The sequence below is a fragment of the Chaetodon auriga genome, chromosome 7 (assembly GCF_051107435.1).
Source record: "Chaetodon auriga isolate fChaAug3 chromosome 7, fChaAug3.hap1, whole genome shotgun sequence".
NCBI lineage: Eukaryota > Metazoa > Chordata > Actinopteri > Chaetodontiformes > Chaetodontidae > Chaetodon > Chaetodon auriga.
This window is the reverse complement of record NC_135080.1, coordinates 995,448-1,010,000: the sequence shown is the minus strand read 5'-3', so window position 1 is coordinate 1,010,000 and position 14,553 is coordinate 995,448. Positions and strand designations below refer to the sequence as shown.

Here is a 14,553-nt window from a genome sequence, read left to right as displayed (position 1 = left end):
CCCGTCAGTCCCCCGTCTGTCCCCTGTCAGTCCTCCGTCAGTCCTCCGTCACTCCCCCGTCACTCCCCCGTCAGTCCCCCATCTGTCCTCCGTCAGTCCCCCGTCAGTCCCCCATCTGTCCCCCGTCAGTCCCCCGTCAGTCCCCCATCTGTCCTCCGTCAGTCCCCCGTCAGTCCCCCGTCACTCCCCCGTCTGTCCCCCGTCTGTCCCCCGGTCTCTGAGACTGGATGTTCTTCCACTGTCCTTGAACACGTGGATGGTCTTCAAACGCGACGCCGGCCGCTCATCTTCATGTTTGAGTGTCGTAAAGTCTGACAGGAACGTGAACCTTTAACTCCACATCAGGAGGAACTCTGTTACATAAGATTCAGAGGGACTGCGACTCTGACATCCACCCTAAAAACAATCCACGCTGACGTCCAGCTGTGGACGCTCGCACCAGGACACTGATCGAATGATGACGAGCGCTAAATGAAACTGTTCTTTGGTGGATTTTAAAGGTTCAGTTGGTCGTTTGGGTCTTGGATTCGTCTCCACCGTCCCTGATCAGGAGGAATATGTAATAAAGTCATTTAAAACTACCACAAACAGAGAGACTGAGGCTCATATAACACTTCACACTCTCACAGTATATTTCTATAATGGTGCTGTTCAAGCCTTTAAAGGCCGCAGTCATCACGCTGACATGTTTCTCTGTCTTGAGTAAAACTTCTACAATTCGATTTCATGACTTTATCTCAATCCATCAATATTAATCTTTTTATCTATTCAACACAAAGTGTAAAGACCAAAAGTTTTAATGAGACAAAACTTCAAAGTCTCGTTTTAAAGCACCAAACCTGCTAAATCTGGTTCCTAAAGAACACAATTTTCCCTGAAGTACGTGAGCTGTGAATGCATCTTTAAGGTGGAATTCCCCTTTAACGACATGCTGTGAAACTACACGGTGGAGTGGATTCCAGTGTGTGATTACAGTAATGAGAGAGCAGCGCCTCGCTGTCATTATGTGTTCGACGGTGATGCAACGTGCTGGAGCTTCAGCACGAACCAGTAAATCACCGAGCTGCCACACGTGGAGCAAACGTCTGCAGGTGAACACGAGTTTATCACCTGGAGCAGACGCGCTCTGATCTGATGTTTCAAACGGTTTGATTTAAGGGCTCGTTAAGTGGAGAGACAACCTGACGGGTTTGATTCCAGTTCAGCTTCACAGCAGCTGAAATCTGTCTGAGAGCAGCCGAAGTAAATTAAACTCACGCTGCAGCGTTTAACGCCGATTCTCTCCGATTTTCAGCTGTTTGCGATACAGGACAATAAATATCCGCCGGCCACCCTGCAGCCTGCAGGAAAACACATTCAGAAACCTCGACGAGCCAGAACAAGCGGCGAGGAAGATGAAGAGGAGCTTGATTTCGATCGGCTGACCGCATCAGAAACAAACACAGGAAGAGTTTGACGAGCGGAGGAACGGAGGCTTTGGTTTCTGAGGTGAGCGACAGACTGAAGGAGTTTAAGCTCAAAACAAACGCCGTGATTCTGCAGGTCTGCTTCGCTTTGGCTGCTCGGACTCTGAAGATCTGACGCTCAGGACGTTCCACAGCGACTGTCATCTGTCAGACCGGGGACCGCAGCCACGTCTCAGCCAAAAGTGTACAAAAGAAAGCAGCTGCATCATAAACCAAAGTGCTGCAGTGACCCTGGAGCTTTGGGGGCCCCTGGAGTTCTGGGGGCCCAGGGCAGCCGGGCACTGACAGCTTGGCTGTTAGCTAAATATTTTCAATACTCACGTTACCTTCTAGCAGCTCTGCGAAGCTGTGCTTAGACCCAGCGCTGCATTAAGCTAAATGCTAACATTCTCAAAGTGATGACGCTAACATGCTGATAATTAGCAGGTTTACTGTTTACCATGTCTGAGTATCATGCTAGCAGGCTAACATTAGCTAATTAGCAGCAAAGTCCTGCAGAGGCTGATGGGAATGTCGTTAGCTCTGCATGTATGTGGCGTTGGACACGTTGACCTGACGATGGCGCTACATGAGTGGTCAGAGGATCTTCAGAGTTCTAAGAGTTCATCAAGAGGAGAACGAGAACGTCTGAGCCACATCTCATGGGAACTCGTCCAACAGTCAGCAAAGCATTCAAGTAAACCAATCAACTCTCTCTAACATCGTTTCATCCATTTAAGAAGAAAAATAAGTGTGTGTGTGTGTGTGTGTGCGTGTGTGCGTGTGCGTGTGCGTGCGTGCGTGTGTGTGTACAGCACAGATAATGTGACATGTTGACTGAGACAGAGACAGGAAGTGAGTCTCACATCATCGTTTATAAGACATTTGACCTTTGAGCCTTCACAGCACTGTGCCAAACACGCACGCGCACACACACACACACACACACACAGACACACACACACACACACACACACACACGATTTCAGCCGGCTTCCTCGTGTTTACACTCGTCCCTCCAGCTTTAAGTGAACTCCCTTAAACAATCTGCTGATTTCAGCTCTCACTTTGACGTCTTCGTGTCGAAGAGGAAACAGAAGTCGGTGTTTTTAAACTGTCTGCTGGTCTCTTCATCAACCTGATGAAGGTCTGGCTGTTTGCTATCATGGTAATAACAACAGGAAAAGGCTTCGGAAACCAGCCAATCACAGACAAGAACACATCTGGAGCTAAAAATAGTTGTCTTCTCCTCCTCCTCCTCCTTTTTCACTCTTTTCTCCTTCTCCTCTGTCCTGCTACAGTCCTCCTTTTCTCCTCATCAGATGTGAAACCTCCTCCTCCTCCTCCTCCTCCTCCCTCTTCTCCTCCTCTTCCTCTTCCTCTGTTTCTATTCTATCCTTCATCTTTTTCTGCAGCCTTATCTTGGGCGTTCTCTCTATTTTCTGCTTCGTTCTTTTCTATGGTTATAATCAAGAGATCTGCTGTGGCATTTTATTGTGTGTGTGTGTGTGTGTGTGTGTGTGTGTGTGTGTGTGTGTGTGTCACGACAGAAACATTGTTTAGTGCTGCACTTTATCACCACAAACCATACAACTTCCTGCACACAGAGTATATTGGTGTGTGTGTGTGTGTGTGTGTGTGTGTGTGTGTGTGTGTGTGTGTGTGTGTCTCTACATGCCAGTGTTGCATGAATGCAAAGTGTTCTCTGCACAGATTGTGTATATTTGTGTGTGTGAATGCTAACTATGGAAGCCAATATAACAGCATGGTGGCTGTGTGTAATTACACATCATTACTGAGCCTGTGTGTGTGTGTGTGTGTGTGTGTGTGTGTGTGTGTGTGTGTGCGTGCGTGCGTGCGTGTGTGTGTGCGTGCGTGCGTGTGTGTGTGTGCGTCCGTCCTGCTGGGCCTCTCTGGTTTGGTGACAGGAAGTCACAGCTCAGAGAAAGCTGAGCTGAGACTCTGAAATGATTTCGGCTGAAGTGACTTTCAGGCCGAAGCGGATCGAGCGCTGACGGCAGCACCAGCTCACACCGAGAGCGGCTCAGTCAGGTCTGTTTGGGGATGAAATGTGTGTGAAGCAGTTGAGAAGGAGCCTGCAGATCCTCAGTGTGAAGCCCACAATGATCGAACCCACGGCCTTTGACCTGCCTCTGATGGGTTCACCTAAAAGTTCGATGTGCGGAGCCGCTCGGCGTTCAGGTGACTCTACCTGTTCGTTTAGCATATTTGTTCAGACTAGCTGAAACGAGCTGACCTGAGGAACTCGCTCAGCGTCCTCTGCAGCAGGTTTGGATCTGAAGGGTTTCAACCAAAGTCCTTCACAATAAAAGCAGCAGGCCGACGGTGCTGCGCTCAGTTTGTCCTCACGTCAGGCTCTCGTCTTTCCACGGATGCAAACCTTTTCCAGATGTGATCGCAACAGCAGGAACAAACAACGCTAATAACAAACAAACAATTACAAAATGGAGGCGACTCACCAGAGAAGTCTCATCGTAATCCAACACTCACAACACGAGTGGTTCGCTGACAGCGGCCCACCCGATCCAGACCAGTGAAACATTCATTCAGCACACGACGATCATCCACACAAAGGTGGAACATCGTCTCAAATCACGGACGCGCTCACCTCCGCTGAGCACGTACAGGTAGATGTAGGTTCAAAATGGCCGCTGCAGTCTTAGATTTTTTTGACACCTCACTTGACCAATTAGGATCACCCATGTCACGTCTGCAGGAAGTAGAGATTGAGCCAATTGCAGCTGATTGTTCTGATGACTGACGCTTCCTTCAGCCAATGACAGTGAGGAAACGTGACACGCTGCTGCTTCAGAGGGTAATTCAATTTTTTAATTAAAAAAGAGATTTTACAGAGTTTGAAACGATAAATATAATAAACAAATAAAAACATGGAGGCTAAACATGAGTATCGATGGACTAAACATTGACTGATGAAGGTACGAACAGACGTCTATCAAGAGACATCCCAGTTGTCTTTTAACACCACAAACCCCGCCCCTTACCTGTGTTGCTAGGCGATCTCTGGCTGCCACGCCGTGACCCCTCAGGCATGGTGCGATGATGTCACAGGAAGTAGAAACCTGGAGAAAGAAATGATGAGAAACCATTGGTTAGCTTTAATTCCACACCTCCCAGCATGCCTTTCTGTGTCTGCGCTCCTTTTCCTCTTCCTCTTCCTCTTCCTCTTCTTCTTCTTCTTCTTTGGAGTCATAAAAGCTCAGCAGTGGCACAAAGAGACGAAGAGGAGAAACCTTCACACACGTCTTTGTTCGAGAGCAGAGAAGAAGAGGAGGTCCAAAGAAAAGAATGAGGACATGTGTAATGTTTGGCAGGGACACAAGAATGTGTGTGTGTGTGTGTGTGTGTGTGTGTGTGTCTGTGTCTGTGTGTGTCTGTGTCTGTGTGTGTGTGTGTACGTGTGTGTGTGTGTGTGTGTGTGTGTGTGTGTGTGTGTGTGTATGTGTGTGCGTGTGTGTGTGTGTATGTGTGTGTACGTGTGTGTGTGTGTGTGTGTGTGTGTGTGTGTGTGTGTGTGTACGTGTGTGTGTGTGTGTGTGTGTGTACGTGTGTCTGTGTGTGTGTGTGTGTCTGTGTGTCTGTGTGTGTGTGTGTGTGTGTATGTGTGTGTGTGTGTGTGTGTGTGTGTACATGTGTGTGTGTGTGTGTGTGTGTGTGTGTGTGTGTGTGTCCTGGAGGACAAACTCATTGATACAGTAACACAGACTGACCCAGTTAGTCCATTGTCCATAAAGCGAGGTTCTGCAGCTGTCTGCAGAGATGTGGGTCAGGTGGGGGGGGTCGGGTGGGGGGGGGTGGGGGGTGTCAGTAACACAAGCCAGACGCAGAGCAGGTCTGCAGGTTGCAGGTTGAAACCCCTGCGCTGTGTGAGGAAACACCTGAACATTTACAACTTGTTTTAACTCGACCTAAAGAAAATAACGATGTCGTCCACAGATCGATCTGATCAAATCTGAAGATCTGAACTGAGCTGTGCTGATCGACAGAGCTCAGGTATCCTACGACACAGGAACCTGGAACGTTCCGTCTGATTGTGCAGAGTCCACCTGGATCTGCGGTCCTCACTGAACACGCGGTGAAGCTCAGCTGATTGGGTTCAGACACGTGAACCGACGCTGCAGCTGCAGTGCCGAGGACTCAGACGCACACAGACCTCTGTTTCGACATGAAGAACACGGCGGCTGCTCGGACTCTGGAGGCGTGAGAGGATCTGCGGCGCGACGAGAGCACGTTCGACTTCTAGGACCAAAGCGGCGTAATTGATAGGTTGTGGGTTCGACTCCCACTTTAAGTGTGGGTTGAACTCACGACTGTGACGAGCAGACCAGCATGAAGCTCAAACTGACATCCACAGGAAATCCACCAATCAGACGCCGCCTCTCTCACTTCGGGGGGGGGGATGGACGAGTGTCAGACAGCGTTAACGACAAGGTGAAAGTACAAGTCTGAATTATAGAAAAAACAAAGAGAGAGAGAGAGAGAGAGAGAGAGACCCTCAGAGAACACAGAGAGAGAGCGGTGGATCAGGTCCAACGATGTGGTTAACCAACTCTGAGGTTACAGTGAGGTTACACTCACGCACACACACACACACACACACACACACACACACACACACACACACACACACACACACACACACCTCAGTGACAGATGATGGCAGCGGACCAAAACTCTCACTTACATCCCAGCAGAAGGTTCAGAGTGTGTGTGTGTGTGTGTGTGTGTGTGTGTGTGTGTGTGTGTGCTTTATTGAAGGAATCAGCTTCATTAAATTAAACGAGGTGTCAAACAAAGTTTCAGCTTCTCCACTCGAGCCTGTTGACCCGACAGCTTCAGTTTTCGGAGCTCCACAGAGGAACCAGCTTCAGTTCTCGGAGCTCCACAGAGGAACCAGCTTCAGTTTTCGGAGCTCCACAGAGGAACCAACTTCAGTTCTCGGAGCTCCACAGAGGAACCAGCTTCAGTTCTCGGAGCTCCACAGAGGAACCAGCTTCAGTTGTGTTCTCTGTGGCACAGTGGACGGCGTGTTTGACTTCAAAGGTTGTGAGTTTGAGTCCCAGAGCTGAGCGTCTTTGGGGAAACGAGCTGCAGACCAAACGCTGGTCCAGAACATCTGAAGCTCTCACAGACTTGTTCAGAGTGTGAGTTCACGCACACACCTGGTGAGTCAGCACCAAGTGAAACAGAGAAAATAAAGATTGATGACAGTAATTAGAAACTCTGACGAGCCGATCTGAAGAAATAATTAGAGTTATTAGTCACACTCGTCCTTTAATGAACCTGAAGGCCTCAGAGGGTCCAGAAACATCACAGCTAACACACAGCCGAGACACGCTGTGCACAGTGTGTGTGTGTGTGTGTGTGTGCGTGTGTGTGTGTGTGTGTGTGTGTGTGTGAAGAGGAGGCAGAAGGTTTGACTGAAAACACAAAGACAATCATCAATCAATCAGTACTGAACTGTCACTTATTCCTAAAACCACACACACACACACACGCGCGCACGCACACACACACACACACACACACACACAGAGTAATCCAGCTAAACAAACACAGTGTAACCCTCTGTCAGTCTGTCTGTCTATTATTATCAGTACTATCATCATCATCATCATCATCATCGTTGTTGTTGTTGTTGTTAATAAACAACACGTCTGATCTGTTAAAGGAATAATTTGTGGATGAAGCGACAGAATCAGACGTTACATGACCTGAACCTCTGTTTACAGTCACCAAATGATGTCAGAGACGTTCTACCGAGACGGACAGAGACACGTTCCCATGGTCACACTGTGTGGTCTCACTGTGTGTGTGTGTGTGTGTGTGTGTGTGTGTGTGTGTGCATGCGTGCACACTGTGTTTCTCTTTCTCTCAAACACACACAAAAGCTCCACTCTGTTGTCCTGCTGTTTCTATTGTGCTCATAGCGTCAAGCAGCTCCACACACACACACACACACACACACACACACACACACACACACACACACAGTGAAATAAGCCTGTGTGTGTGTGTGTGGGTGTGTGTGGTCAGAGCTGAACAGCTGAACGTTCATCTGCACACTGACAACAACCTTAAAGCATTATGTGCACACAGCTAGCCGCTAAAGCTAACAGGTTGTTTGCAGATGACGTCACACTGCTCTTTTGTTGTGGCGCTAACTGCAGATGGAGGGCAGGAAGTGATTTTCTGCATAGGAAGCACGACAACACACACTCTAAATGTGTCATTTAAGGTTGTTCAGATCGATCAAACTAAGAAAACACGAAGAGCTTTTATTGAGGACCAAAAGTTGTTGTTCTCCAGGGTGAAAGATGCAACAAATTAACCGAAAAATGCTGAAAAATTTTGGTTTACTGTCTGCGGTCGGATGGAGCAACATCTGTATGACCATCAGCTGATACCTGATGAGTCAGAGGCTGCAGATGATGTTCTTCATGACGCTTCTCTTCATCAAAGTGAAGCTTCGCCTTGTGTTTAAAATCCAGAGGACGAAGGCAGCAGACAACAGCCAGGCTTACGCAACAGAAGAAGAAGAATGATGTGCAAACCGTGTTGTGAAACTTCTCCTGAGGGAAACATGAAGAGTGAGTCAGAGAGACTGTGACCTCTGACCTCTGTCTGTTAGCACGCGGCTAAATCTGGACGCAGTTTGTGCTCGACTTTATTCCACTCGGGCTTAATGCTAGCATGCTAACATTAGCTCGTTAGCACTAAACTCAAAGTGCAGCTGAGGCCATTTTGACCTGATGGTGGCGCTGGATGAAGTCATCAGAGGTGTCGCTGTTCATCCTGAGGGGAACACGAACGTGAAACACGCTTCATGACGAGTCCTCCGGTCACACACCAAACCTTTGACTGTTCTGATTCTTCTGTCTATTGTCCTGTTTTATGGGAAGTCGAGTCCTGCGAGCCGACATCTGAACCACGAAGATGAGACTGTGTGTGTGTGTGTGTGTGTGTGTGTGTGTGTGTGTGTGTGTGTGTGTGTGTGTGTGCGCACGCGTGCCTTTGGAAATTCCCTCTATGTATTTATGATTTTTGTGACTAATAGTACACACAGCAAAGTACTCTGCTGTTACAGAAAAATGTGTGTGTGTGTGTGTGTGTGTGTGTGTGTGTGAGTGTGTGAGCCTTAAATTAGTGGAAAGAAACGACAACAAGCTTTTATGGGAAGCCTGGAACGATAAAGAGACGGTGGAGCATGGGGGGGCAGTGAATCATGATGGGAATGTACAGAGAGACAGCAGGAGGTGCCAAACACTCACACACACACACACACACACACACACACACCTGAGCCTACTGTACCTCTGACCGCACACACCTGGTTTAAACCACGAACACGACAGCTTCGTCAGTCCGAGCTCGTGAGCAGATCCACTGACTGAGAGCTTCCAGGTGACGCTCGGCCTGTGAGAACAATGAGCTTTACAGTAAAGAAACGTTTTGATCCTTCAGGTCGCTCAAGTCCAGCTGCAGACACACGCCTCGACCACTGGGGGCAGCAGACACAAACGACTCGACTCTTCAAAGGCTGCCGGTTGAATTTTGAAAACTGTTCACTCTGAGAACGACGAGCCTTCGGAGTTAAACCTTTCTGTTTTGTCTGTTTTAATTGTGTTTATCATCATGTACAATCAGAAGTCTGCACGGCGTTTTATTTTGAAAATGACCGGATTCTCTCCACCGTTCCTGTCTCACTTCCTGTCTGGCTCGACCGTCCTGCACAGCAGGAACTGAACGCTTTGGTCTCTGCTGATGTCTATGAAGTCGAACTCTGGTGGGACTTGAACCCACAACCTTTAAATCACTCCTGCAGCGCTGTTCTAGAACGTCCTCTCCATCACACCACATCAGCTGTGGGTCACAAACTGAACCTCATTTTTCCTGATTTTTCCTGGTCATTAAAGCACACGAGGAAATAAACTGAACAAACTTCCTATATTTGAAGTGCATCCGAATTCTGCTCTGTGTGTGTGTGTGTGTGTGTGTGTGTGTGTGTGTGTGTGTATAATCTACATGCATATTTACCGTATGTATCCATATGTGTGTGGGTGTGTGTTGTTTATGTTGTTTACTGTGTTGCTCTGAGGTCGGAAACACTGCGGTATACATCTGTCGCCTGAACCACACACACACACACACACACACACACACACACTGCTGTACGTCACAGTAGAGCCTCTGTCCGACCTCAGAGTATCCTAAATTGTCAGACTAATTATTATAAACGACAAACACTGGTCGCCGAGGAAACGATCCTCCCACATCCCATAATTATGCTCAATATCAAAACTGCCTCCAAATACTTTAGATGGTTGGGGTGCGTTTGATTTGGTCGGCCTGTGAAATCAATGGCTCCTTGTGTTTAGAAAAGCTGCTCAGTGTTAGCATTAGCATGACAGATGCATGTTCAGTGTTAGCATTAGCCTGACGTGCGGACGTTCAGTTAGCAGTAGCCTGATGGACGCTATGCCATTCTGGCTTTAACTGTTCTCTTTCTCTAAAGGTCGACTCTGGTGGGACTCGAACCCACAACCTTTGAATCTCTCCTCATGGAGTTTACTAGAAGTCCAACGCGCTATCCATTGCGCCACAGAGCCTCTGATGGGAGGAGGGTGGAGTGACAGACGAAAGGAGGTTACAGGAAGTGAAAAGAGGCACAAATAAGAACAGAAAACATATAAAGAGGATTGTTTGGACTGACGGAGAGAGAGAGGAGAGGAGGTGTGAAGGAGAAGGAGGGATGACGGAGGAGGCGGAGGAGGAGGAGGCTTCAGCCTCTTAAAAATCCTGCTTCATGTTTATTATTCTGACAAACTTTCTCTGAGTCCTCCTTCATCCTCCTTCCTTCATCCTCCTTCCTTCACCCCTCCTTCCTTCACCCCTCCTTCCTTCATCCTCCTTCCTTCATGCTCCTTCCTTCACCCATCCTTCCTTCATGCTCCTTCCTTCATCCTCCTTCCTTCATCCTCCTTCCTTCACCCCTCCTTCCTTCATCCTCCTTCCTTCATCCTCCTTCTTTCACCCCTCCTTCCTTCATCCTCCTTCTTTCACCCCTCCTTCCTTCACCCCTCCTTCCTTCATCCTCCTTCCTTCATCCTCCTTCTTTCACCCCTCCTTCCTTCACCCCTCCTTCCTTCATCCTCCTTCCTTCATCCTCCTTCCTTCATGCTCCTTCCTGCACCCCTCCTTCCTTCATGCTCCTTCCTTCACCCCTCCTTCCTTCATCCTCCTTCTTTCACCCCTCCTTCCTTCACCCCTCCTTCCTTCACCCCTCCTTCCTTCATCCTCCTTCCTTCATGCTCCTTCCTTCACCCATCCTTCCTTCATGCTCCTTCCTTCATCCTCCTTCCTTCATCCTCCTTCTTTCACCCCTCCTTCCTTCACCCCTCCTTCCTTCATCCTCCTTCCTTCATCCTCCTTCTTTCACCCCTCCTTCCTTCACCCCTCCTTCCTTCATCCTCCTTCCTTCATCCTCCTTCCTTCATGCTCCTTCCTGCACCCCTCCTTCCTTCATGCTCCTTCCTTCACCCCTCCTTCCTTCATCCTCCTTCTTTCACCCCTCCTTCCTTCATCCCTTCCTCCTCTTCTTTCAGTCCACTCCTCTGAGTTCTTTTGTAGTTAATCTTCATCTCAAACTATCTTTGGAGTGAGTTACAGCTCAACAATCCAAAGATTCTCTGATCTTCCATTAAACCCATTAAAACCACTGGTTTGTTTTCAAGCTCATGTTTTGTTCCCACTAACAGACATCCTGTATTTCACCTCTGAGTCTTCTCACCTGTGATAAACTACAAGCCTCAGCTCAGTGTGCTTCGTTGCTCAGGAGCTGTCCCCATAAGGAAGACAAGTACTGTGGACACATGTGTCCCCACAACACTAGCACACACACACACACGCGCACACACACACACACACACACACACACACACACACACACACACTCATAATGCATCAATAAGAAGTCAGTTTGACCCAGTTTAGACACTAACATGTGTGTTTGTTCTTGACTGTTTTATTAGTAAGATCGATGTTCAGAAGGACTGCCAACACACATGCACACACACACATGCACGCGCACACACATACACACACACATACACACACACGCACGCACACACTCATACACACAATTATAATTCCACTAGTGTTTTTCTTAGCAGTAATCGAAGAGTTGTATTGGCTGACATGCAGAGATGCAATCCCCAATGATTCAGCCTTCACACACACACACACACACACACACACACACACACACACACACACACACACCTCAGTTAGGTGGTGTGTGATTAGTCAGTGCATGTCTGGGTACCAGCCAATGAGAGAAGATTTTCCCTCAGTGTGTGTGTGCGTGAAGCAGTTCACTGTCAGCTCTGAGCTTTGTGTGGACGCTGAAGGAATCTCCTGTTAGTTAAAACAGAAATGTCCCATGTTTAGGGAGGACCTGAACACACCACCGCAGCTTTAATACTCCATCATCTGCTCATCGTCAGCTTTGTCTCAGCATCGTCTATAAAACACAGATGTGTTCGAGCGAGTCCGTCTGCACAGATGGTGCCTTCACTGACATCCTGCTGGCCGTGTAAACGGAAACAGTCCCTCAACGGCCGGACGTTTGACTTGTCGAGTAACTTTAAATGAAGCCAAAAACACAGTTTGGTCTCGTCAGTCAGAAGAAGAACATGACTTCTGATTTCCTGCCTGATCTTTCAGAATAAAAGGCTTTGAGTAAAGTATGTATCTGGTCTTGTTCTTTCTTTTTTTTTATTGTTAACAACAATGTTAATGAATCTAACTGATTAAAAACTCATCACAAATATTCTGTTTCATGTTTAAAAGGTTCATTAATGTCCTCAAACAGCTGCTCGCTACAGTTTTTATAAGACAAACAGAGGGAAAAAGAGCTTTTGTTGGACTATTTTCAGCAGCGAATGAATCCACATTTGGTGCTGTAGTGACTCTGTGTGTGTGTGTGTGTGTGTGTGTGTGTGTGTGTGTGTGTGAGAGAGAGAGAGACTGAGTAAACTGCAGTGTGTGTGTTCATGCAGATGAAGGGGCAGCAGTGATGTGTTTTAATGGAGGTCAGAGGATGAAGATCACAAACACTGAGCTGTTAGCTGCTAGCAGTTAGCATTCACTGCTGGTTTGAGTCTGAACATGCTGACAAGACAAAAAAGATGTTTTTGTTTTCAAATTAACTAATTTAATCAAAACGGGTTATTGCAGATCTGACTGTGTCCTAATCGCTTCCTTACGTCTGTCTCTTTGTCTCGCTGACGGTCCACATTTTTCTTTGTGGTCAGTTTGTTTTTAAAAGACGTCTGAAAGCTGAGACGGGGAGGACGAGGGGGCTCGGACTCATGTTATCTCCCACAGTTTGAAATGATTTATGAGAAAAGTGGCGCCCCCTACTGGCTGCAATGCCCACCACAGCCTCCACAACATGTTTGCTTAGAGTGTTTCTAAAGGGGGGGGGTCACAGGTTCACTGATCAATGAGGTTCATCCTCTGTGGAGCAGGACTGGGATCAGCAAACAAACACCCCGAGCTCTGACAGCTCAGGCTCTCAGCTCAGGAGAGGTCAGAGGTCAGAGGTCATCATCAGTTAATGACCTTATGAACACGATCAGAAGAGTCTACAGTGAATATGATGCATGTCTGATGATGATGCGTGAGACCGAGAGGAAGCAGCTCAAACATGGAAAACACACACACACACACACTCATTTATACGAGTACAACACGTCACGTACACGCGCACAATCACACGGCTCAATAGACCTGGACAGGAAGCGTGCACGCGCATACAGCTACATGTCTCAAAAAAAAATCTTTACCAAACATGATGAAGATGAAAACTGAAGAGGATTTAAAAGGACCAGTTTGGTGCTTTTATTGTGAAAAGAGTCGACGTGAGGATCCATTTTCTTCTTCGTTCATTTTCTATTCATATTTCATATCTGTGTGTTTGTCTTCGCGCACTCAGAATGAGCACAAAGACGCCAGTGAAGCCTCGTCTGTCGGTGAAGTGAGAGACGTGGACGTACCTCGGTGCCTGTTCGGAGCGGAGACATGAACGTCCAGCAGCCGGTGGCCCCTGCAGACCCCGCGGATCCCTCTGTGTCTGACTCCGGTGTTCTGCTGCTGTACCGGCCGCTCCGGACGCATCGGATCAAACACTCCGAGCTTTCAGCAACTTTCCTCTCTCTCACACACACTGGCGCGCGCGCACACACACACAGAGCCGCAGAGTATTTCCAAAAACTTCGGTCCTCCGGTTCGTCCACTGACCGACTTGGACAAGTTTTACGCACCAAAAGCCAAAGAAAGAGAATCCATCCACCATCTGTACGCTCAGACCTTCATGTAATCTCTGCATCCGGATGAAGAGCAGCTCAGAACCGAAGAGTCCAAGTTTAACGGGACGCTGAGGAGAGTTTAGAAAGTCAGTCCACCGGAGGAAGATGCGATCCGGTGGTTTGGAGATGAGCTTCAGGCGGAGAGACGGCACGTCTGCTGCTGCGGGAGGGAGGAGGGAGGGAGAGAGGGAGGGAGCGAGGGAGGTCCAAAACCACCAGAGAGAGAGAGAGAAAGAGAGAGAGAGAGAGAGAGAAGAGGGGGGAAGAGAGAGAGAGTGTGTGGGGGGGACAAAAAAAACAGAGAGAGAAAGAAAGAGAGAGAGAGAGAGAAGAGGGGGAAGAGAGAGAATAGAGGGGGGGTCCAAAACCACCAGAGAGAGGGGGGGGTGAGAGAGACAGGAGGGAGAGAGAGACAGTGACAGGTAGCAGGGAGGTGGAGGTGAAGTCTGTCAAGCCTCCACCTGAAGTTAAAGTCTCTGAAACGGATTCTTTGGGTTTCTCGTCGTCCGTCAGCGGCTCCTTAAACGCTTCGTTTCAGGACTGAAGGACGGAGCTGAAGGTGCTGATGGAGGTGATGGAGGTGATGGAGGTCTGCAGGTGTGACCTGCTCGCCGTCATTCGTGTTTCTGTAAACCAGGTGAAGCTGCTGCAGCCAAACAGGTGGAGTGAAGGCAGAGTCACGTAAAAAAAAAAAAAAA

The 14,553-nt window shown here is 48.2% G+C and overlaps 1 protein-coding gene and 1 non-coding gene across 4 annotated transcripts in view; both read right to left on the bottom strand.

Annotated features, from left to right (window-relative positions):
• The window catches only part of plekhg2 (pleckstrin homology domain containing, family G (with RhoGef domain) member 2), a 64,904-nt gene extending 51,071 nt beyond the window's left edge, over positions 1 to 13,833 (bottom strand). For all 3 annotated transcript variants that reach the window (XM_076735762.1, XM_076735763.1, XM_076735764.1), the window contains exons 1-2: positions 13,544 to 13,833; positions 4,469 to 4,546 (exon numbers count right to left, since the gene is read on the bottom strand). In XM_076735762.1, the coding sequence (XP_076591877.1) occupies positions 4,469 to 4,517 (49 nt within the window). In that variant the 5' untranslated portion in view covers positions 4,518 to 4,546; positions 13,544 to 13,833. The remainder of the gene's footprint in view (positions 1 to 4,468; positions 4,547 to 13,543) is intronic.
• On the bottom strand, positions 10,002 to 10,093 carry trnar-ucu (transfer RNA arginine (anticodon UCU)). Its single transcript is given in 2 exon segments — positions 10,002 to 10,037; positions 10,057 to 10,093. It is a non-coding gene; the product is annotated as a tRNA-Arg (tRNA).
• Positions 13,834 to 14,553: the final 720 nt, after the last annotated feature.